Consider the following 23,122-nt stretch of genomic DNA (forward strand, 5'->3'; position numbering starts at 1 on the left):
GAGTATTAGCTTTATATAGCAGACCAATAACATGATATATAGGCTTATATATTTAAGCTTCTGATGCACACTTATTTCTGGCAAAAAGCCCACAACATTTACTCCCCACTGAGTAGGTAGGGTACACTGTGAATAGTTTTTGGAAATTAGAAAGCAAGTACATTTGAAACATGGGAAAAAAAAACATTTTGACATCTTTGTTTTGTACCTTAAAACCATTTTAAAAAAGAAAAACTATAAATAAGTAAAATGCAAAAATTCTTTTAAAGTCCATAATGTTTTAATAATGTGTCACAGTAGTAAAAAGACACAGAATTCCCATGAAATCTTTTCTTTGATCATTGAGGACTACAGAATTCTTTAATGCTCTATTATAAAAAAACAATTCATTAACTAATGTTAGAATTTATAATTTAGTTAATGTCAGACTGTATAATTAAGTGAACTAAAACTTGGTGCTTTTAAAACAAAGTGATTTGCTAAAACAATCACATTAACTTTCCCTTTGAGACAATATTTAGCCCCTAGGACAACAATCTTCCCTGTCTCACCGTCCCCCAAACCAGGATCACTGCACCTCGTTGTATGAACTTTCTCGTGCCACGTGTAGATCTATGCCTGTGTCTACATACGACAGGATGGCCACCTGTATGTTTTTACATGCATGCATATGCTTATATTTGTTTACTTAAGTAATACAGGGCCACAGGGCTAGAGAAAACCTTATCGGTCCCTCTGTCCACCTCTATGGTCACGTGAGACTGACCATCCAGCAAGCAAAAAGAAAACAGTCAAAATTTAAGCACACGTGCTGGCTACAAGGTAAATCCTCATGGTTAATAAGCAAACTTCGAAGTTTTTCTTTTTTCTCTTTTCCATCCCCTAAAAGTTTCTGAAAGAGAAATGACAACCATACCAGACAAATAATAAGCAAAGAGCTAGGCCGAGCACAAAAGCACGTGGATTTGTTATTTACAAGGCGCAGGTTCGGCCCCACACGGCACACGCTGCTGTCGTTCCACGTCAGGCCAACGCCTGACCAAAGGAAGAGCCACACTTAAAAAACCTGCGATACAAGAAAGGGATCAGTGCCCACAGACAGTTCACCACACGATTCAATTTGCCATGAGAGGTTGTTCTGAAACAAGGTTGAAAAAACAAAAAACCACAGGGTGGCACTTCGATGCTTTGAAGGTTAGTTGTATGGTCCTCTCCAATAACTACCTTCTTATCATCTGGTTTATAGTCCACAGGATCTACCGTCTGGTGTGAACCTGAAGGCGATTCTATAGCAGCCTCTGCTGCAGCAGGCGAGCTCAGTCTTTTTCACCCCTTCACAGACCCGGGGGCTCCTTTTGTAGTCAACAGAAAATTTATTTTCAGCCAAGAATGAGGAAGCCAGTTCCCATAGTTTCCTCCTTGTTCCCAAATGAAAGCAGGGAATGAGACCCTTTCTTAAATATAAGCCCTGCATACCGTGACCCTTCACCCATGGAAGCAAGTCTCCCCATCCTGAACAATTTACGGAGAGGTTGGCCTGTCACGTCCTTATATGAATTCCCTATTTTTTTCCCACAGAAATTTAGAAAATCTTTTCCCCCCCGAGTACAAGAATATTTTATCCTTGATCCTTCAAGAGCAAAAGCTTCCGCACTTGTCCCTGCCTTCCTATGGCCCTGACACTAGCAAGGAAACATGCTTTTTCTTCTTTGGCATCATCCACTCCAGAGTAAACTGGTATGAGCTGGCCTTTGGATGGGATTCTTATCAGGAGCACTTGGTGAGTGATGTTTCCTAGGATCACGTGGTACCACGAGGTTCACTCAGGTACACTTCGTCTTCTAGGATCCTGGCTGCAGCCAAAGAGGGTCTAGAATGTCACTGGAAAGCTTTGGCACGGCTCATGATCAAGGTCTGCCCTTCACGTGCTCCAGAAATGAAACCTGAGCTCCTGCAGTGGGGCCAAGAGCCAAGAAGGAAGAGGGCGTCTGTTCGTGCTCTGCTGCCTGCTTCCCCCGGAATTCTGCTCTTTATTCCCCTCTCCTCTGAGCCCAGATGATCTTACCAGACCCCCAGTGAGTCCTACCTAAGAAATGCAAGTTTACAGAAGCAGAAATTCCAGTGAAGCCAGTCCCCTAGCATTCTGTATTTGCATAATCAAGAGGTCCATGACATTCTTGAAGTTTATGCCAAAGTCAGTGGGAAATACATTACATGTGTCTCATAAAATGTCGAAGCTGAGTTGGTTATCATTTTTCAAAACCAACAGACTATACAAATACATATACAGTAACTTTAAAAGTACCCATATTCGATTAACCAAGAAATCCTCCTCCTGGACAACTTTAGATGTAAATAACATATTCAGTAGAAGCCACTTATTATTTTCCAATGGGTAACAGAAGGAACATTGACCTTCATATTCTTGTGCCAGGAACTCTGCTGGGTGCCTGTGTTAGAATAGGTGCCTGTGCCTATTCTAATTTTCCCAGGGTCCCTGCAAGGCAGGTATTTTTATCCCCAGTGGACAGATGCAGAAACCTGTCTCAGAGGTTGAGTGAAGGTCACAGAACTGATGAGAGGCTGGGATGCCGTTCAAATCAGATGATGTGGTGCCAACACCCACCTCTGCTCAATGACAGCACACTGCCTTAATGAGTGACAACCAGACAGGGGAATCAACAAAAAACTAAACATTAGCAAGATCTTTGCAAGGCTCTTCTTCCTAGGCCTTTAGTTAGTCTCAGTGTGTTTGTTAATCAAGCGAATACAAATCTTTGCGAGGGTCTTGAACATTGTAAGTTCCCCCACAGGAGTGAGTTTTGGGTTCTAGGGCTGAGAGGACAGGACCCATTCCAGGGAAACTGGGACCTTGATGCCAGGGGGTCCACACACGTGCAGCTGATCCATTTTTACAAGCGGGACCACTCTGCCCTCACTTCTGCAAGTCCCCCGGAAAATACCACTCTTTCTCTGTAACATCTAGAAACAGGGCTGGGCTTTCCTTACCTTCAGAATTTGGTCCCCTTCTTGAAGGCCTTCCTGCTCCGCCGAGGTCCCCTCTTGGATGCCGGCCACAAATATCCCGACATCATTGCCACCGGCCAACCGTAAGCCCACGCTGTCTCCCTTCCTGAACTTCACCATAATGGTGTTGGGGCTGCAGGGATTTCAGTTTCAGAAAGGAAAAATGAAAGATTATTTTTGTAAGAGGGGACCAACATTAGGAGATGGGAGATTTAATTTCTTCTATCTATAGAGTGATTTATGTTTAAGTCTCTCATTTCCCTCATGTAATATATAACTTTATCATCCTCAGTACTGTAAGATAAATGTAATAGGCCCACTTTATTAGTAAAGAAGTAGAAATATAAAATGTTTATGTGAGCTCATTCAAGATTAGAAAACCAATAAAGGGCAAGGTTAAAATTACAAAATTAAGGCCACGTGAACTATTCTTCCAAAGGAAAACCTGCCGCCACTCCAGGGCTCTTGTCAAATGGACGCACAGCCCGGGTTCTCATTGTCAAGTGCAGAGCGTGGCGTCACTGTCCTCCCCCCACACACTGGGATCGCCATCTGTGTGGTCACTGCAGCCCCCACAGAGGCATTAAGCAGTAAGTACCTCACCTATCTGGAGTTACCAACCTGCCAAACTCAAATACTCAGAATCACGTTCTGGAGAAATAACCAGGTAAGCGGACGCGCAGACAGAGTCAACAACACAAACTTTACCCCACTTCCTGATTTTGCTCTTCTACCAATGAGTTCTTTCTCATAAACACTAGCAACAGGGGTTGATTAAAGGTGGCTGATTTTAAGCAAAATCACCATCTGCTGTTAAAAAAACACCATTTTTTTCTGGATCTCAGTTAAGGAGACGGAGCTGTGTGGAAAAACAAAGGGGTTTAAAGGCTGAAAATAGATACCCGTATATCGCTTCATCTTCAGGACTGGGACGAAGAAAATTTCTCGGCGCTGCTTTTGATTGAGGAGCTGTGAAGTAAAAAGCACCTGTCATTACCAACCTGGACAAAGGGAGTGAGTCCATCTCAAAATACAAAGATCATCAAACCTATGCCCTGGCCAGGGTGGCCCAGCTGGTTGGGCATCATCCCTCAAACCAAAAGGCTGTGAGTTTGATTCCCGGTCAGGGGACATGCCGAGGCTGTGGGTTCAGCCTGCAGCTGGGCTGCAAATGCAGGAGGCAGCTAATCGATGTTTCTCCCTCCTTTATCCTCTCAGGGAAAAAGAAGATGACAAAATCCACCAAAAATTCAGTTCTGTACCTTATGCTATATATATCATCACATCAAACAACAAAAATAATTCTTTAAGGTGAAGTTTAATTTTAAGACAGCAGGTGCCAATGGTTTCTCAAAATAAGTGAGAAATGAACCTCTAAAATTCAAGATATATAATCATACATACCAGAAGATAGTATTTTTTAAAACTGAAAAAGACAAAAAAAACAACAAAAAAAACATCCCTGGCTAGTGTGGTTCAGCGGATTGAGTGCCGGCCTGCAAACTCAAAGGTCATTGGTTCGATTCCCAGTCAGGGCACATGCCTGGATTGTGGGCCAGGTCCCCAGTAGGGGGTGTGCAAAAGGAAACCAACATCCATTTTTCTCTCCCTTTTTCTCCCTCCCTTCCCTTCTCTCCAAAAATAAATAAATAAAATCTCTTTTAAAAACCCATAATAATGCTGTTTTCTCGTGGATAAATATTTATGCATGTAAAGTCAAGGTAATAAGTTCAGGGTGGTAGAGACAGGGTTGGGGTAGGGTTGAGATCAGACACGGGATATAAAAGGACCTCAGCCACTCGAATATGACAAAAAGTGACTGTGATACAATTAAAAACATCTATTTGGTCTCTGCCCCCCATTCCTACACAAAGTTCCTAAAATCCCCATAATTTCCAGGGCACTGGTGGGGCCGGGAACATCTTTCCTCTAACATCTGGTGTTTGACCCCAGTTCCTGACGCACAGCTCCTACACCCCTTGGGATTTCCTGGGCGACCGGAGGGTCCTTTGTTCCAAAGTCATAGCTCCTGTTAGTAGTGGCTTCTACTAATGAGCCGTTGGAAGAGGTAGAAACAGTGTTGCCTATTCTGTAAAAACGAGGCTTAGCCTGGAACATAAGGATTTCAAATCCTTGAATCCTAATGTCTTGATGCTTATTCAAGACATGCCTCCTGGTGGGCTCCTGGATAGCCTTGGCACGCAGCTGGCCATGACCAGAAGTTTGGGACTTTCAGCCTGCCTGCCCATCATCCAGGGAGGGGCGAGGAGGTGGAGACTGAGGTAATCATCGATTGTGCACATGACGAAGCCTCCACAGAACTATGGGGTTCGGATTGCTTCCAAGCTGGTGAATACATGGAGGTACTAGGAGAGCGCAGGCTTTGAGAAGGCACGGAGGCTCTGCATTCCCTTCCCCCACACCCTGCTCTATATGTATGGCTGCATGTCGCATGTGGCTGTTCCTCAGTGGTATCCTTTATAATAAATCAGTATCGGCAAGCACAATGCTTTTCTGAGCTCTGTGAACCATGCCAGCAAATTACCAAACTGGAGAAGAGGGTCATGGGAACTCCCTGTTTAGAGCTGGTTGGTCAGAAGTCAAGGTGATAACCTGGGACTGGAGACTGGCATGTGAAGTGAGGGCATCCTGTGGGACAGAGCCCTTAACTTCTGGGGTCTGCAGGGGGTCAGTGTCAGAACTGAACTGAATCGCAGGACAACTCACTTGGTGTCCGGAGACTTTGAGACCTGGAAGTGGAGGGGAGGGAAAAAGCTACACGTTTGGTGTCAGAACTACTGTGAGCAGGAACGGCTCGGGCTGGGATCAGAAACAGGACACAAAGTACCATAACTAATCAAATGGAACAAAATGCAACCAATTTGTTGGCAGGAAAAGGACTGTTTTTCTTTACATTTTTTTTTTAAATATTAAGAGAAAGAGCCCTGGCCAGCATGGCCCAGGTGGTTGGGTGTCTTCCCACAAACTGAAAAGTCACCAGTTTGATTCCGGGTCAGGGTATCTGCCTGGGTTGCAGGCCTGATCCCTGGTTGGGGTACGTGTGAAAGGCAAGCAACCAATTGATGTTTCGTTATCACATTTCTCTCCTTCTCATTCTCCCTACCTTCCCCTCTCTCTAAATAAATAAAATCTTTTAAGAGGAAAGAGAGAAAGAAAGATAGGAATGGTTCTTCCATATTTGAAAATGATTTTTCTCTCTCTTTCCAGCCATCCTCTGGATTTACTAAGCAGAAACTTCTGAAAGTGACTTTAAAATGAGCCCCGGGCCCTGGCCGGGTAGTTCAGTTGCTTAGAGCATCGTCCTGATACACCAAGGCTGTGGGTTTGATCCTGGGTCAGGGCACACACAAGAATCAACCAATGAATACGCAAATAAGTGTAACAACAAACTGATGTTTCTCTCTCTCCCTCTCCCTCCGCCCCGGCTCTCTCTCACAAATCAATAAAAAATAAACAAAATGAGCCTCACCTGGGGCTTCCTCCTGGTACCTGGGTTCCTTGCTGGTCTCTGTGCCAACCACAGCCGCAACGTCCTCCGCACACTTGAAGGGCGTGGGTGTGGAGCCCACCCTGGACCATCTGTTCTGGACGTCCTCCCTTGAACTTAAGCACATGTCCCGTGAATACTCACAATGTGACAGATTCACAACTACGTATGTGTGTGCACAGACAGTGACGCGTACAAGGGAAAGACACTCATCATTTATCTTACTTTGGCTTTTCCTTCAGCTTTTCGTTTGAGGAATGATAATCGTAGTCGGAATACTGCTGCCGCCTCTCCACCGGAGAAAACGATCGGTTTGACTCTATTTCCGAGACATCTGGTTTCAAAAATTAGAAGGGACTTTTTAATAAAATATTTAAGACCTGTACCAGAAATTATCCTCTTCTCTGGTTAGGAAACGTGGGAAATGGAAGAGAGGCAGGCAGCAAATGTGCCATTAGTCTCACGGTCTTCCAGAATTGAAAAAAAGAAACCAGATAGTTGAAAGGGAAAGGCCTTAATTAATGAAGAGAAAGCCAAATATAGAATTTTAGGTTCCTCCTTCATCACAGTTTCTAGCACAATTTCTGCTACTGAAGAGTCAAAGTTCAATTACTGGAAAAAAATATATATATACACTTCTCAAACATTAATGTGCATGTGACATAAGAATCACCTGAGCCCTGGTTAGACTGCAGTTGTTCTAGGCGGGGGAGGGGGTGGGGGGTGGGGGGTGGGCGCTGGGACAGTGCAATTCTACCAAAGCCCCAGATGCTGCTGATGCTGCTGATGCTGCTGATGCTGCTGATGCTGCTGATGCTGCTGGAGGGTGAGGACCGTGCTGTGAACAGCAGGGCAATGAGCTCCCAGCACGATTTCTCTGCACTGCACTCAAAGCACTCACAACTGCGTAGACCTCTGATATAATGAAAATTAAACTAAGTTCTATAAAGCAATGCTTTTAAAAATCAACATCTATCTTAAAACTTGAGAACTTAATATTTTTTCTAAACTTGGCTACACAAAGGCAATACTAGATGATTAACTAGAAAATAACACCATTACTTATTTTTACTGGTAGTTTGTATGTGTTAAAAATGTTACCCAATGTATAATTCATATTTGAGACATGAATATATGTCATGAAATAGAAGAGGTGACACAGATTGCTAACCACTGAACACACAATGTAAGCCATTGTGACTGATTCTTTGTAACATCTACCTATTTTTGCTAACCTCCATACTGTCTTCTCTCTGTTAGAAATATTAATAGCCACTTTAAAAAAACCTCACAAGAAATTGCAAGAATGAGTGATTTACAAATGTATGTGGTTAGTTCTTTGAACTGCTGGTACCGAATTTTTTACTAATGAGTTCTATTTTCAGTGGCCTAAACAGCGCCCACTGGGAGTTCATAAGTGCACCAGAACTTCACATTGGAAACCTAATTTCAACAGACACTTTAATAAGAAAATAACGACCGCCCTGGCTGGTGTGGCTCAGTGGACTGAGTCCCGGCTTGCGAACCAAAAGATTGCTGGTTCGATTTCCAGTCAGGGCACATGCCTGGGTTGAGGGCCAGGTCCCCAGTTGGGGGCCATTCTAGGGGCAACAGATTGAGGTACCTCTCACACATTGGTATTTCTCTCCCTCTTTCTCCCTTCCCCTCTTTCCAGGAATAAATAAAATCTTAAAAAAAAAAAAAGAAAAGAACGACCAAACACTTATCTTTGGGAATTAAAAGTTTAAAGGGGAGGCTTTCGCTGGAAATTTAACTTCCAGCGGGACAGCCACACTAAGTGCAGGTAAGAACGCGGAAGCAACAGCCCCCTCTCTTCCAGCCAAGCTCACGGCCTCCTCTCTTTACCTTCTATTTCTGAGTCACTGTCATTTAACGATGGGATGTTGACGAGCGTCTGCTTGCTGTCTCTCAACACCACCAGCTGGAGTTTTCCTCTTGACTTTTCTATCAGTTTCCGAGCATCCATTAAAGACATGTTCTCAGTTACAGTTCCATTTATCTGTGTTTATAAAGAACAGTAATGGTATATGTGATACAACTATTCACAGGGAAATTAAAAAATTCACATTTTCTCCTACTAAAAATGTACAGACTTTGCTCATCTATTCAGACAGACATGGGCTTTAGGGTGACTCACTGAACGAAAGTGAATTATCCTTTAAATTAAATATAATCCTGCATGCCTGGATCCCAAACACAGGCACAACAGAGCTGTAATGTACTTAAGTTACTCTGCTAATTTATTTAACTTCCAAGCTCAAGATAATGGTTCGGTTTACTACAGTAACGTGTCTCCTGACTGGAGAGGTTTACAAAAACTATTCAGTATTCAGCATTCATATACTACCAACTCTCCCTCTCATCTTCCCTTCGTTTGGGGAATAAGAGCTTAAACTTTAAACAAACAGGCAAGAAAAAAAGTACTCATTGAGCTATTTTTAAAAACTGACATTGAAGTATTACAGATCTCCAAGTCTGGTTTTTCCAATAAAAATTCTGGCGCTCAGCTGTTCTTCCCAGACGTTGTCTTACTACCGACTCCCACTGCAACGAGGTTTTACTGTGTCTGCACTTGAATGTGGACATGCAGGCGGCGAAGCCAAGCATGCGTCTGGTTGTCCTCTGCCCCGGCTGCCCACCTTGAGAATGATGTCCCCTTCGTGCAGGTTGCCGTCTTTAGTTGCCAGACCGGTGCTGGTCATCTCCTTTATGAAGATCTGACTCCCCAGCCGCAGGCCGTACTCTAGGGGACAAAAACACCAACGAGCACACAGTTCACCAACTGGCTCAGAAAACTCAGTCTGGTTTTTGGGAACTATTTTAACATCCTGATGAAAAATTAACTTTGCATGTGGGACATTCTGTAAGATGACTTAGCCTGGAGAAAAAGTCAATGTCATATGAAGCAAAAGAGGCAGAGGGACTATCCAGATTCAGAGACATAAAAACCAAATGCAACGCACGAACCTTCAGTAGATCTTTGATCTCATGTGGGGAAGAGGTGAGAGGGTAGGGGGGTGGGTTACATTATTTTGCAGCAATTTCAAAATGAACTGCACTATAATGTATTAAAAGGGGCATCAATGTTAATGTGATGAAGGCATTACAGTTATATAGGAGAATGTTCTTATCCGTGGGAGATACCTGCTGAAGTATTTAAGGGTAAAGGGTCATGTAGCCTGCAACGTACTTTCAAGTGGTTCCAGAACACTACTGAGAGACAGGGGGTTGGGTGTGGTAGGGAGGAGGGAGAGGGGAAGGAAGCAGGAGAAAAGGGAAAAAAAGGCAAAAGAAAACAAGTGGCAGAATGTTAACAACTGGTGAAACTAAGTGAAGGCTATATGTGAGTATCTGCTACAAAATTAACCCTTTTCCATATACAACGTTGGGGAGAAAAAACAATTCAGTACGTCTTAACAGGCACTGTCTGCTGATGGTGCAGTTGCCTGCAGGATGGCACTGTGGACAGAGCTGCCTCCACCTGTGACGACTCAGCGTGCATGGGGGCTGGCGCTGAAGAAATTTCAGTGTGTAAAGAAAAGGGGCAAATAATCCAGGCAAAGCAATAAAGCATTTAACTAAAACCGGCATAGCTCTGAGGGTTTATGGACTTCGAATTGCTCTCAAAACAAAAAACTCTGTACTGAGTGTGTATACTTTAAAATACTTGAAATACTATTCAGACTATGCTGATATTACTTGCCAAACTTGTAAAAATATGTATTTTTAAGGGTGAATTTTGGTTATTTTAGGATGTTAGAAGGTTTCAAAAGAGGCATATTTAAATTTTATTACTGTTCTGAAGTCAAAATCTTGTAATTACAAAACAAAGTAACTTTTTACAATTGGGGAAAGTTATGAATTAGGCTGAAAGATAAGTTTTACGTGACTTACGGTAAGATAGCATCAGATCCTACCATATGATGAAAAGTGTTGAGCCCCACTCCCCACCCACTTAGCGAGCTGACACTCAGGAAAGAATATGGGGTTGGGACTCAAGGTCCAGCCAAAGTGGAAGTGTAGGTGGAAATGCTTCACTTCTTCACACAACCAGAAGAAGGATGACAACCAATTTAAAAACAAGAAACAACCAGAAGTGCCAGGAAATCAAATTGCATGGAAATCCGACAACCAAAGAGTTAAAGAAACATTCATTCAGACCAGGAAGAGGGGTGAAGACGCAGCGGAGCAGAGAGGATGCGCAGCAAGGCGGTGGCCTGTGCAGGGGAGGCAGGGCTGGCTGAACAGGAAACCTCTAGCTGTGAAAAGCTGCAGGGGTTGCCACAGCAGGAGAAACTCCCAGCCTCACGGGGGAGAGTTTGCTGAAAAGTGGGGCTGGAGCAGAGCGAGTGAGAGGCATTGTCCCCTCTGACCCTCCCCCACAGATAACGGCACAAGGGAGCAAAGAGGGTTGCCCCGCCCTAGCAAATACCTAAGGCCCCACCCCCTGCAACACCCCCTGCTCTGAGATTAAAAAAATATATGGCCTAAATGAAAGAACAGATCAAAACTCCAGAAAAAGGGCTAAGCCACAAGGTGATAGACAACCTATCTAATGCAGAGTTCAAAACACTTATAATCAGGATGCTCACAGCAAAATGAAGAAAAAAATGAAGGCAACACAAAATGAAATAGAGCAAAATATTCAGAGAACCAAGAGTGAAGGGAAGGAAACTGGGACTCAAATCAATGATTTGGAACAAAAGGAAGAAATAAACATCTAACTGGTACAGAATGAGAAAGACAAAAATTAAAAAATAGGAGGGGAGGCTTAGGAACCTCTAGGACAACTTTAGGCACTGTAACATCTGAATCACAGGGGTGCCAGAAGGAGAATAACAAGAGCAAGAAATTGAAAACTTATTTGAACAAATAATGAAGAAAAACTTCCCTAGTCTGGTGAAGGAAACAGATTTCCAGGAAGCTCAGAGTCTCCCAAAGAAATTGGACCAAAGGAGGAACACACCAAGGTATATCATCACTAAGTTACCCAAGATTAAAGATAAAGAGAGAATCTTAAAAACAGTAAAAGGAAAAAATAGCTTCCTAAAAAGCAGTGCCTATAAGACTATCAGCTGATTTCTCCAAAGAAACCTTATAAGCAAAAAGGGGCTGCAAAGTATCTGAAGTCATGAAAGGCAAGGACCTACATCTAAGATTGCTCTATCCAGCAAAGCTTTCACTTAGAATGGAAGGGCAGATGAAGTGCTTCTCAGATAAGGTCAAGTTAAAGGAGTTCATCATCACCAAGCCCTTATTATATGAGATGTTAAAGGGACTTATCTAAGAAAAAGGAGATCACAAACAGTAAAATGACAACAAACTCTTAACTATTGACAATTGAACCTAAAAAACAAAAGCAAAAATTAAGCAAACTACTAGAACAGGAACAGAATCAGAGAAATAGAGATTACAGGGAGGGTTATCAGTGAGGAGGGAGAGGGGAAGGGGGGGGAAGTACAGGGAATAAGAAGCATAACTGGTAGGCACAAAATGGACAGGGGAGGTTAAGAATGGTAGAGGAAACAGAGAAGCCAAAGAACTTGTATGTGCAACCCTTGGACATGAACTAAGGGGCAGGGAATGCTGGTAGATGGGGGGATGCAGGGCAGAGCAGGAATAAAGAGAAAAAAACTGGGACAACTGTAATAGCATAATCAATAAAATATACAAGAAAGAAAGAAAGAAAGAAAGAGTGAATAATGGTAAGACAGCATCTTCTTTCATGGTTGGCAGTTCCCTACTGGCTGGGACAGAAGGCTGAGACAAGCTTGAGTGATAACTTCTTTCTTGCATATCAACCATTCCTTTATCCTCTTAAAAACTGCACTTGTAAGGTTGGTTTGCATGTGGAGATCTCTTAAATGAATTGGAAAAAATCAGTTAACCAGCTTCTAACACATTTACCAGGAAGCTACTTGGTGCCCTGAGATGCCAAGAGCTGGCCATATGAGTAGATCACATTTTTCTTAATCAAATGTAGATCTTGCCTACTGCCAAATTTCATTAAAGATCAATTCTTATGCAACTCTGGCCAGTGGTAACTAAGTTATTATGTAATCTCAGCAAAAGGCGGCCCAAAAAAACTTTTAAAAAGCGGCACTTTTTAAAAACAAATTCTAAGTCTTAATGAATTCTAAGTTTGAGGAACAAAATGGCCTAGGAGGATTAACACACTATATCAGCAAAGGGTCATAACCCCCTTTATTTCCTGTATAGTACTACTAAGACCAGGCATGACATGGGCAGTCCCTTAGCACAAACAACGTCTTTCTAAATTGTGGGTCACAACCCATTAGTAAGTCTTCTTACCAATTTAGTGAGATGCAACCAGCATTTTTAAATTAAATGTAATGGAACCTCTTGGAATATATCACATAAAGTACTCTCTCACAACACTTTTGTTCAAATCTGTACAGGTACAAGCCATGCTTGTTTGCTAAATGTGATTCTTTCTGTGGCAGGAGGGCGGGAGGGGGAGCAAGAAAAGGGAGAGGGAAAGATGAGAAAAAAGGAGGGGAAAGTCCGAAAAGCACTGCCTTAGGGAACTCAAGACCCTTGGATGCAAGTCCTGTAGAATGCGCACTAGCCCCCCCCCCCCACCTCGAAGGAGCCCGCAGGCCCAGCCACCTTCCTGAAAACCTTACCATGGTCCACCTTGCAATCTGGGAGCACAGCGGTTTTGTAACTCTTGTGGGCTGATGAATTAGGATGGCATTATAAATGGTTATAAAGAGTCTAAAGAATTCTTAAACCTCCTAAGATACATATTCCTCAGAAATAGGCTATTTAAAATGTAAATTCCCAACCTAGAAAGCAGTACTTTTCACTTTGCATGCTCAGGTGCTCTTTATCTTTTGTCCTCCTGGAAGGAGAACAACTAGAGAACAAAAGAAAATGAAAGATTTGTCACAAAGAACTTAAAAAGTCAGAAGCCAAGAATCAAAGCAAGGAGTATCTCCACACTGGGCTTCTGGCCCTGTTCATTCACCTACTTGTTTCCTACCAGCCATGGAGGTTTGAGTTCCAGCTCCAGCACTAACTGGCTTCAAGGTGTGGGCAAGTCCACTGACTTTCAGAACCCTGCCTGACCTAAACTGCAGGTGCTGGCAGCCTCACTGACTGCCACGCGGGGCTTTAGTGCATTCTGGATGGGGTCGAGTGTGTGCAGATGACCGGGAATGCAATGTGGGGCTGGCAGCCTGGGCCACGGCCAACCCCGTGCATGGGCATATTACCCAAACTGGGTTCTTGGGTTCCCCAAGATAGAAATCAAAAGAAAAGACCAGAGGAATTTCCAAGAAGATTCAATTCAGCTTGTCTGAGCACCAAGGAGACAGCACAGAGGAAAGGAAGGTCCTCCAAACTGGCTGGGGGGGTGGCTCTGCCTGGTTGCTCTGTAAGTGGAGACAAGGCGGGCTTGTCAAAGTGAGGACAGTAAGACGGGCTTTTTGAAGCAGGAGGGCTTGTGGAATGTTCCAAGGCAGGTAAGAAAGGCAAGCAGTTAGAAGATAAAACTCTGCCTTTTTTTTTTAAAGCAAAACATGGAGGAGTGGTAACATTCTCGTAGTCAGCTTACCTGGCCTTTCTTCTGGCCACCTGGCCTTCACTCGCCTTCCTAGTCACCTGGTATTTTTCCAATCCTGGGGCCCAAGTCCCTAAACTATCTCAGGCACACCAAAAATGTCTCTGACCTCTGATATTCCCACCTGTAAAACAGAACGTCTCCTACCTACCACACAGGGTGCTGGTGAGGATTAAACAAAGAGAACAATTTCAGCATAGGTCCTGGCAGAGAGCTGTTTCATCAGTTTAAGCTTCAGCAGGCCCACCAGGAGGGCTCATTAACTCAGGACCCACCCCTGAGTTTCTGAGAAATGGGGCTGTTGGGCTGAGGCCTGAGGGGTATACATTTCTAACAAGTGTCCAGTTGGTACTTATGCTGCTTTGAGAACCAATGGCCTAGTAGTTTAAAGCCAAATTTCTGCAGTCTGTGCAAGTTCAATGTGCAAGTCAATGAGCTTTCCTGTCCCTCAGCAAATGCAGGCACAATAAACTTATCTGTGCCTTATAAAATAAAGATACGCAAACTCCTACATGAGGCAGTGATGAGGGTGAAATGAACTAAATGGTGCAAAGCACTTAGGTCAGTGCATGGCACACAGAAGGTGCCATGTAAGAGTTAGCTATTATTATACTAGCGCTTTTCTACACCAAGCATTACTACCTTCATTTGCTTTGCCTTTCATCAGAAGGACCCCAATGGGCTTGTCCATCTCCAGCTGGCCTGCATGGTCTGGCCGCCCTCTCGGCTCGGGGCTGGGGCTGCGTGAGTGGAGGTGCTCGCGGCTGCGGCTCCAAGATCCTTCATACCGGGCATCGGGCTGTGCCCTGTGCCTGTACTCCACCTCCGGGCTGTAGGCCCGGTCATAGGGCTGGCCGTAAGCCTGTTCAAAGCTCAGGCCTCGGCTGCTATCTCGGCCTCGCCCATAGTCATGGTCCAGGCCCCGCTCCAGGCTCCGGCCGCGGCTTCGGTCTTGGGCTCTGCCATAGCTGTCCTGGTCCAAGCCTCGCTCCAGGCTCCGACCACGGCTACGGTCTCGGGCTCTGCCATAGTCATTGTGGTCCAGGCCCCGCTCCAGGCTCCGGCCGCGGCTCCGGTCCCTCTCCCGGCTGTGCGGCCGCTCGTGGGGGTGCCCCCCCTCCAGGCTGTCCTCCCAGCTGCGCAGCCGGCTCCTCTCACTGTACCGATCGCTGAATCCGCTGTGGGCACTTCTATGGTCAAACTCATCCATTACCTCAAAAGCCCGGTCATCTTCACTGAGGGGAAGGCCGCCCTGCAGGGGGGCCAACTGAACCTTCCGAGGCCTCTTGACCACCTGTTCACCAAAACACAGTGCAGATGTAAGAGGATCACAGTTAAGCATAAGAGAATGCGGTGGTTAAAAGCTCTGGTTCTCCTCCCAGTAAAACTGTGTGTCCCTAAGCCTCAGCTTCCTCTTCTGGAACACAGGGGCAATAAAGACTTCGGAGGGTTGAGAACGACGTCAGACAGAGAGTACAAAGTGCCTCCAAAATCTGCGTCTACTCAGAGTGTGAAAAGCACCAGTACACTTGAACTCGCTGTAAGTTATAAAAATGCAAATCCAGAAAGTGAGACATTCTATATACATCTGCTTCGCTTCTTCCAAAGGTCACTGTCATTAAAAAGGGGGCGTGGAGGGTTGGGGTGAACAGTGGCAGGGAGTGGGGGGAGCCCTCCTAGATTCAAAAGAATAAGACAGATTCAGGGCCGGGGACAATGAATGATTAGATCCCCTGGGGAAGAAGGAAAAGTCTATCGAAGAAATCTCAGGATATGCACTGGATGTTGGATGACACTGGAGAGTTGTTAGGAATGGTCTTACACTGGATAATGGTATCATAATGGTGCAGAAGAATGTCCCCATTTGGAAGACACATGCTGAAGTAAGCAGAGCTAAACCGTCATGTCTGCAACTTCCCTTCAAATGATTCACAAAAAGTTGTGTTTATGTGCACATACAGAGGGGAAAATAAGTAAATATGATAGAATACTAACATGCATTACATATATAACTGTTTAGTACATTAATCTCTGAACTCTCCCTTTTGTTTGAAAACGTCCATGATACAAAGTTAAAAAAAAAAATGAAATACCTCCCACCTGGTGCACCTCTCTAGCACTGCCCTCAAACCCGCTCCACTCAAATTTCTGCTCTGTGAGTGCACTGGCCCCACTGGAGAGAACACTCCCGGCAGCTCAGACCCGCTCAAGAACCAAGCGGCGTCTGGCTCAGAGGTGACCCTGTACCACTGTTTGCTACACGGATGAGAGAGCAAATAAATGAATGAATGCTATTGGCTGCCACTGCCTCCTAAGAAACTCTAGTTTGTGAAGATACAGCAGATCTTGTCTGGGCCTTCACAAACGAGTTTTTCAGGTGAAATCTATTTCCTACATTAATGCTTTTTCACCACTGTTCTCAATCTACTTAATTCTCACAGGGAGTAATTGTGTAACCGGGCTCTGAAAGCAAACTCATGCTGATAAGAGAACACAGGTGGTTGGAAGTTAGGAGAAAGAGGCAGGGAGGAATTATTTTCATCACCCATTACATCGCCCTGCTAAAGCACTGAGGATACAAGAGGTAGCAGCTCTTAGATGATACAACTGTGTCAAGTGTTTAAAATCAAGTGGTAATTTTCTTCTGGGCAAAACCCCAAAATTCTACAGAGGGGAGCTGACCCAAACCCAGAACTTACAATGGACGCGATCTTCCCGCTTTTTCTTAGCTGCTGAACGGCGAACGAATGGAGCACGCCCTCCATGGATGTGCCGTTAACCATGACCACCCTATCGTTCTCTCTGCGGACAGAAAACAACCACGGGGTATGAACAACTCCCATCTAGTCACTGTGAATCCTCCATGTAGGAACAGAGGCAGCAAACTGGCCTGACATGCTTATTAAAGGGCTGAGTGCCTGATGACTCCCCAGGCTTAATCAGTCCACTCAGTCTGGGTTCTGACGAGGGAACCCTGCAGTCCCTCAGCCTGCTTTTGACTGTTTACTGAAAACCAGCAGGGGGGAAGGACCCAAACCACAGGGTCCCTCCAGGAGCCACTTGACGAGGCTCCTGGCAAAAGTGACCTGCTGCCTCAGTCCTCCTCACCCCAGGGGCACAGTGGACTTCCCGAAGGTTTATATCCACTCGTGTTTCGGAGAGGAGGAGGTCAAGAGCTTGCCTCAGATTCTTAAAGAAATTCTGAGGTCACAGAACGCTAATTCTTAGTTTATCTCACCCCAAAAGTCATTTTAAAATTCTCTTTGCTCTCTGAAAGTCTACTAACTTTGATAAGACCATAGAGACTTGAAATGCCAATAGTACTTAAACTTGGGAGCTGTCTGGCCCAGAGTCCCATGGTTAACTTCAGGTTCTGCCCTGAAGAGACGATGCTGAGGGACTCAGACAGATGTTCATGAAATGGCATCATTTCTGCTGACCAGAAAGATGGCGCTCCCCAACGCCACGCCCCTCGTACAAATCAGATAGTCATTAATCCAGGGAATCGCCATTACACTCTTAACGAACATAAGTTAAAATAAACAGTGCTGGGTTAAGTGTTGAGGGGTAGAAGAAGCATGCCAATCCCATATGCCATGTTCAGAAATGGTCTCTCGACCCAGGAATGACAGCTGCGATGGTCTGAACTCTCTTCCCGAGGAAACCCTGCCCTCCTTCCTCCGCAGTCTGGATGTTCCCAGAGGACTGCTGTGTTTTGGCCCCAATCCACGTATTACACTCACGTATTGGGCTGGCCAGAAAGTTCATCTGCTTTTTTTCCTGTAAGGTGGCTCTAGTAGCGCTTAGTTGTCTATCACTTCATTCGAAACACTTCTGTTAGACTGTATTGTGACAGCTGTCATATCAGTGTGCACTTTAAAAAAATCAAAATCCATGAATTTTTGTGTAGCCATTTTAGTATTAAAGATGGAAGAAAATGTGCAACATTTTCGTCATATTATGCTTTAATATAATCAAGAAAGTAAAAACGTAATTGAAACCCAAAAAAAGATTAGTGCAGTGTGTGAAGAAGGTGCTGTGACTGACTGAACATGTCAGAAGTGGTTTGTGAAGGTTCGTGCTGGAGATTTCTCACTGGACGATGCTCCACGGCCTGGTAGACCAGTTGGAGTTGATGGCGATCAAATGGAGACACTGAGAACAATCAACTTTATGCCCCAGAGGAGACAGCTGACATACTCAAAATATCCAAATCAATGAAGTTTTTGGTGAAAATGAAAAATGGGTCTTTTATTTTACAGAAAAAAAAAACCCATGTATGGACTTTTTGGCCAACCTAATAGTATGTAAAAGCACACACACACATACATGTTTTTTGAAAATTATTTTAAAAGTGCACCCCACCCAAAGCATCCTGTTTCGAGACACCCAGGGGGACTGGCGGGGGTGGGGCGGGAAGGAGGAGCACTCACTGAAGCAGCCCATCGGCCGGCCCGCCCGGGAGCACGTCAGAAATGACGATCGACGTTTCTCCATTTTCAAAGTGGGGGTTGTCTCTGCCACCGGACACTGCGATTCCAAACCCTCTCTTGGAATCCTGTTCATTGAAGTTAAGAGAAGGAAATGAAAACAAAAACACCCTTCCATAAGCGGCTTGCAGGATTTGTTACAAGCAGTTAACACACAGTATAAAGAGCCAACCGATCACCAGAGACAGCTCAGGAAGAGTGGGCTTACAAAAACAAAATAAAGCAGCCTCCCTGCTAGCTGACAGGCCGACGGAGGGAAGTCCCTTATCTGACAGGAACAGCCTTGTGTAAGCTGGACAAGATTGATAGCACTGACTGGAGTTATCACTGGAAGCTGGCAGGGGATGGAAAACAACAGCTTCTGTCCAAACAGGGCTGTGCTGTTCGAATCGCCAATCACACCTGTCCTCGTATCCTGGCCAGAGCTGGCACCACATCACGCACAACTGAGTCTGTGCTAAATTCGTCCCTATAATGTGTACTTTTCACTTCCAAGTTAGATGAGCTGGCGACCCCATTTTCATACAGGGTGAAAAAGAAGGAAATGGATTTACAAGATAAAATCTGAAGATAACCTTAGTTTTGAAATCTTATGACAGCAAAACATTAAATTCTTTTCTACATGCATGTAAGGTGTACAAGATGGAAATACAGATTAATTAACTTTACGGCCAAGAGTAACAGTAAACTCAGATAATGCCAAATCCTAATTCATTTCAGTGTTTAAAAAAGCTAAGCTCCCAGGTACTACCATCCAGATAATGTGGGTATATGTGACTATAACCCTAATCGTGGTTTGATTATATAAAAATCTGCTCCAAGAATAAAAAATTTCCCCCCAACAAAAGCTCCTACATGGGGGCCCACCATGCCCACTGATGATAAACAATCACCAACACAAAACAGGCAGGGCTGCTCATTAATCACACGGCTTCCAATTTGGCGATGCCGTCACCTCATGCCTGGATTTGCACAGAGGGAGCTCCATCCTCTACACCAGGCCCATAATGTCTCTTGCTTGCCAAACTGGGATCTACCGCTCAAGGGGTATGAGACCTGCTGGTGGAAGGGCACAGAGAAGAGTCAGAAGACAACTAGAATTGAAAACAGGCCTGAAGGGGGAGCCTCTCAACGGACGAAACCATGATTACTGCCCCAGAAGTTTTAGCTCCGGGGCGCTGGTCTGTTCTTTTTTCTACCTGGATTAACTGCATAAGTGTTTATTCAGAAACAAAATTTTCATTAAAGACAGGGCCTGGAGTTGAAGGAGACTCCATTTGAGGAACTTATAATCCCCTCTAAGAAGTGACAGAGACGGGACGGATTCAGAGCAGGAAGAAGACCCTCCCCCCGGGGCCCAGGAAAGTCGCAGCAACACTGACCAAGGCAGCTCCATTTAATAAGACTTGGGAGTCACGAGTGAAGTTCTAGTCCAGCCCGGCTGCACCCGTATCACTCGCACACGCTTGGTGGCTGCACTTGTTTTGAGCGGGGCGAACAGCTATTGTGCTTACCCTGAAATCTGCTGTCAGACTGGACAGGAACGGCACTGACACTTACTGAGCAACAGTTAGGCACCAGACTCCCTGTACTGGAAGCTGTTCCTATTACATCTCATTTAATCCTGACTTTGAAAATTAAGTAAAATATATTTACTATCTGGTGTTACTTCTACTTTCAATACCACTGTGGGGTGGGGAGAGGATATTTTAATCTAATTAACTCGACACCTCTTCATGCAATTAGGAGTAAAACAAGGAAAACAATCCGTGTCTCCTGACTGCTAAAACAATGTTTTACAATTTAGTTTAGACATCAAACTCACAGAGGATGTTGTAAGTTTTCTCCATATTATAACTAAAGTCATAAAAGCTGTAGCGGCACATCACTGTCCTTAAACAGTACAGGTTATTTCCATTCCTCCCCTTTCTCTTTTTTTTTCATAACCTGTTCTGTCTGGAGGTAGATGAATGCACTAAATAACCTGTATAATTTTCTAGGTTATACAGACTTTAACAAAAAAAAAAGTAGTAACATGCAAATCTTTAATGTGGTCATGACTGCCAGCTGTTCCCTGCAATGCATGATCCACCTGAAGGAGGAACAAGACTATGTTTAGGTCAAAATAACCAAGACCCTCGATCTGCGAGCTCAGGAACACGAGGACAGCACGGCACTCACCTTCTGCAGGGTCACTGTGTACTGTTCCCATACCACTTCCTCCATGCCTGGGGCCTGTTTGAAAACAAGCAGAACCAATCTGATTAAAATCAAGAACATCCCAATGCTAAAAATAAAACCATAATTCAAAACAGATCAATTTACAGTCCAGCTCACATTTTCAATATCCCGAGTTAATACGATGTAGGAATGTTATGCTACCTATTTTCAAACACTCTTCCCATGACATGGCATTCGGAACAATACTGGAAGACTAGTGAAGCACACAGTGGGAGGTGCACCTTAATAAAAACAAAACATTCAGTGCGTATCCTTTTTATTATCGCCACCCCCAAACACTATCATTATAGAATACCTAAAAAAAAAATTAGATAGTTTCAAGCGGATATCTTTTCATTTAGTTTTTTTTTTTTTTTTTACCAGTCTCCCATATCTCTCTGTCAAAGCTAATCTCCCAGGCAAGTTTTTTGCATTTTTTTATGTCTCAAGGAATCCGTGGCCTTATCTCAAAGAACGTTCAACTGAATAACCCATGGAATCGCTTTTCTCCACTGGTGTTGTTGGATGTGAAAAACTAAAATGTCTCCATATATAAACCACGGGAGCTTCAGTCTCTAACAATATTCCAAGTAGATGTCTAGAAGAACTGGGAAATAGTGGATATCATTATAAAAATTATAATAATCCATTCATACAGGCTGCCTTAAGGGGAAACCCTTACAGGCCAGATATGCCGAGAAAGCTTAAAGCCAGAGAGATATACGCCAGTGACGAAGCAGGCATTTCAACTGGAGGCTGCTGGGAAGACAGACAAACTGTAGGGTGGAGATCAGATCGAAATAGATGGACTATTAGGGGAAAAACACCAGGCAGATGGAGAAGGCGGGGACACTGACCCCTCTCATCCTTGCCTCTGGGTAGAATGGAAATACCTAAAAGTATCTTGCTGGAGAATTCCTATCAACAGGCTTGTCATCACAAAGGCTGGGAACTGAAATTCGTATCACAGGTACCACTACGCACACCCCCAAACGCTCCAGCCCCAAGGGGCCCTGCTCTGGTAGTACCCAAGTACGCAGGGGCAGATGCAAATTCTCTCCGAGGAACTCCGGCTTCGAAGAACCCCCGAGATACACATTTGAGATACACGAGTCCACAATCTAGACACACACAGCAAGCAAGTCACCAGGACTGAGAGTTAAAAGAAACAACGACAACAAAAAAGCCCCTGCAGAATCAAACATAGTAAATACTGGAAAAACCAGTCACAGATGAAAAAAAGGATGTAAAATATGCATTATGTTTACCACAGGAAATTAGAAGAGAACAGTGAAGGTATAATGAAAGAACAAGAGACCATCAAAAATGACCAAGCAAATCTAAGGGTGGGGGGGGAGCAAACATATTTGTAGAAATGAAACTACGCGGTAATTGAAATTAGATAAATAATGGCTTTTAAAAAACCCACATAGTACACACAGGTGAAGATGCTCATTAATGAATTGGGAAGCGGATGTGAAGAAATTCACCAAAATGCAGCACAAAGCTTTAGAAAAGTGAAATATATGGGAGAGAAGAGTGAGAAAGCTTCCCAGTGGAAAAAAGCTCCCTGCGGGGAAATACATACTGGCTGGCGAGCAGCGGGCAGGCAGAAGAGAGTACTCGTTTTTAAAAGGACAACAATTAGAATAACAGCCAACTTATAAACAGCAGTAATAGAAACCTGAAGTCAGTAGAATATCTTTAAAACAATATCTGTTGATATGGAGGATAGAAAAGAATTTTTTTTAATCACAAAAATTAGCCCTGAGCTGGTGTAGCTCAGTGGGATGGGCGTCGCCCTGCAAACCACATGGTCACCACTGGTCCCGGTTCCATTCCCGATCGGGGCACACGCCTGCCTTGTGGGCCCGGCCCCTGGTTGGGGTGTGCAAAAGGCAACTGATGCACGTTTCCCTCCCACATCAATGCTTCCTCCCCTCTCCTCCTCCGTCCCTTCCCCTCTCTCTAAAACTAACTAAATAAAATCTCTTAAAATCACAAAAATTAGGACAGATTATTACCAGAAACAACCAAAAAGAATTTCCAAAGGATACATTTAAGAATGAAGGACAATAATCCTAGAAGACCTAAGATACAAGAAGAAGTGTCAGTAAAGCCTGAACACACACTGGCTGCAGGTGCCTACACTCATGTGTAATTTGTGAGAGTTAAACAAAGAAATAGAACTAAAAGCACCGGGCACCAGAGCATGTAAATCCAGGACACTTATACAGGATTAAATCGTTTGAAATGTTTTATTCAGGAGCA

The 23,122-nt window shown here is 44.2% G+C and overlaps 1 protein-coding gene across 5 annotated transcripts in view; it reads right to left on the reverse strand.

Annotated features, from left to right (window-relative positions):
• TJP2 (tight junction protein 2) overlaps window positions 1-23,122 on the reverse strand; it is a 91,119-nt gene that overhangs the window by 18,433 nt on the left and 49,564 nt on the right. For all 5 annotated transcript variants that reach the window (XM_037157598.2, XM_053656290.1, XM_037157595.2 and 2 more), the window contains exons 2-11: window positions 20,813-20,866; window positions 18,575-18,699; window positions 16,841-16,943; window positions 14,784-15,435; window positions 9,196-9,299; window positions 8,402-8,555; window positions 6,761-6,869; window positions 6,518-6,651; window positions 3,930-3,996; window positions 3,010-3,160 (exon numbers count right to left, since the gene is read on the reverse strand). In XM_037157598.2, coding sequence (XP_037013493.2) covers window positions 3,010-3,160; window positions 3,930-3,996; window positions 6,518-6,651; window positions 6,761-6,869; window positions 8,402-8,555; window positions 9,196-9,299; window positions 14,784-15,435; window positions 16,841-16,943; window positions 18,575-18,699; window positions 20,813-20,857 — 1,644 coding nt within the window. In that variant the 5' untranslated portion in view covers window positions 20,858-20,866. The remainder of the gene's footprint in view (window positions 1-3,009; window positions 3,161-3,929; window positions 3,997-6,517; window positions 6,652-6,760; window positions 6,870-8,401; window positions 8,556-9,195; window positions 9,300-14,783; window positions 15,436-16,840; window positions 16,944-18,574; window positions 18,700-20,812; window positions 20,867-23,122) is intronic.

This window comes from Artibeus jamaicensis, unplaced genomic scaffold, assembly GCF_021234435.1.
Source record: "Artibeus jamaicensis isolate MK-2021 breed Jamaican fruit bat unplaced genomic scaffold, CSHL_Jam_final scaffold_1964, whole genome shotgun sequence".
NCBI classification, from domain to species: Eukaryota; Metazoa; Chordata; class Mammalia; order Chiroptera; family Phyllostomidae; genus Artibeus; species Artibeus jamaicensis.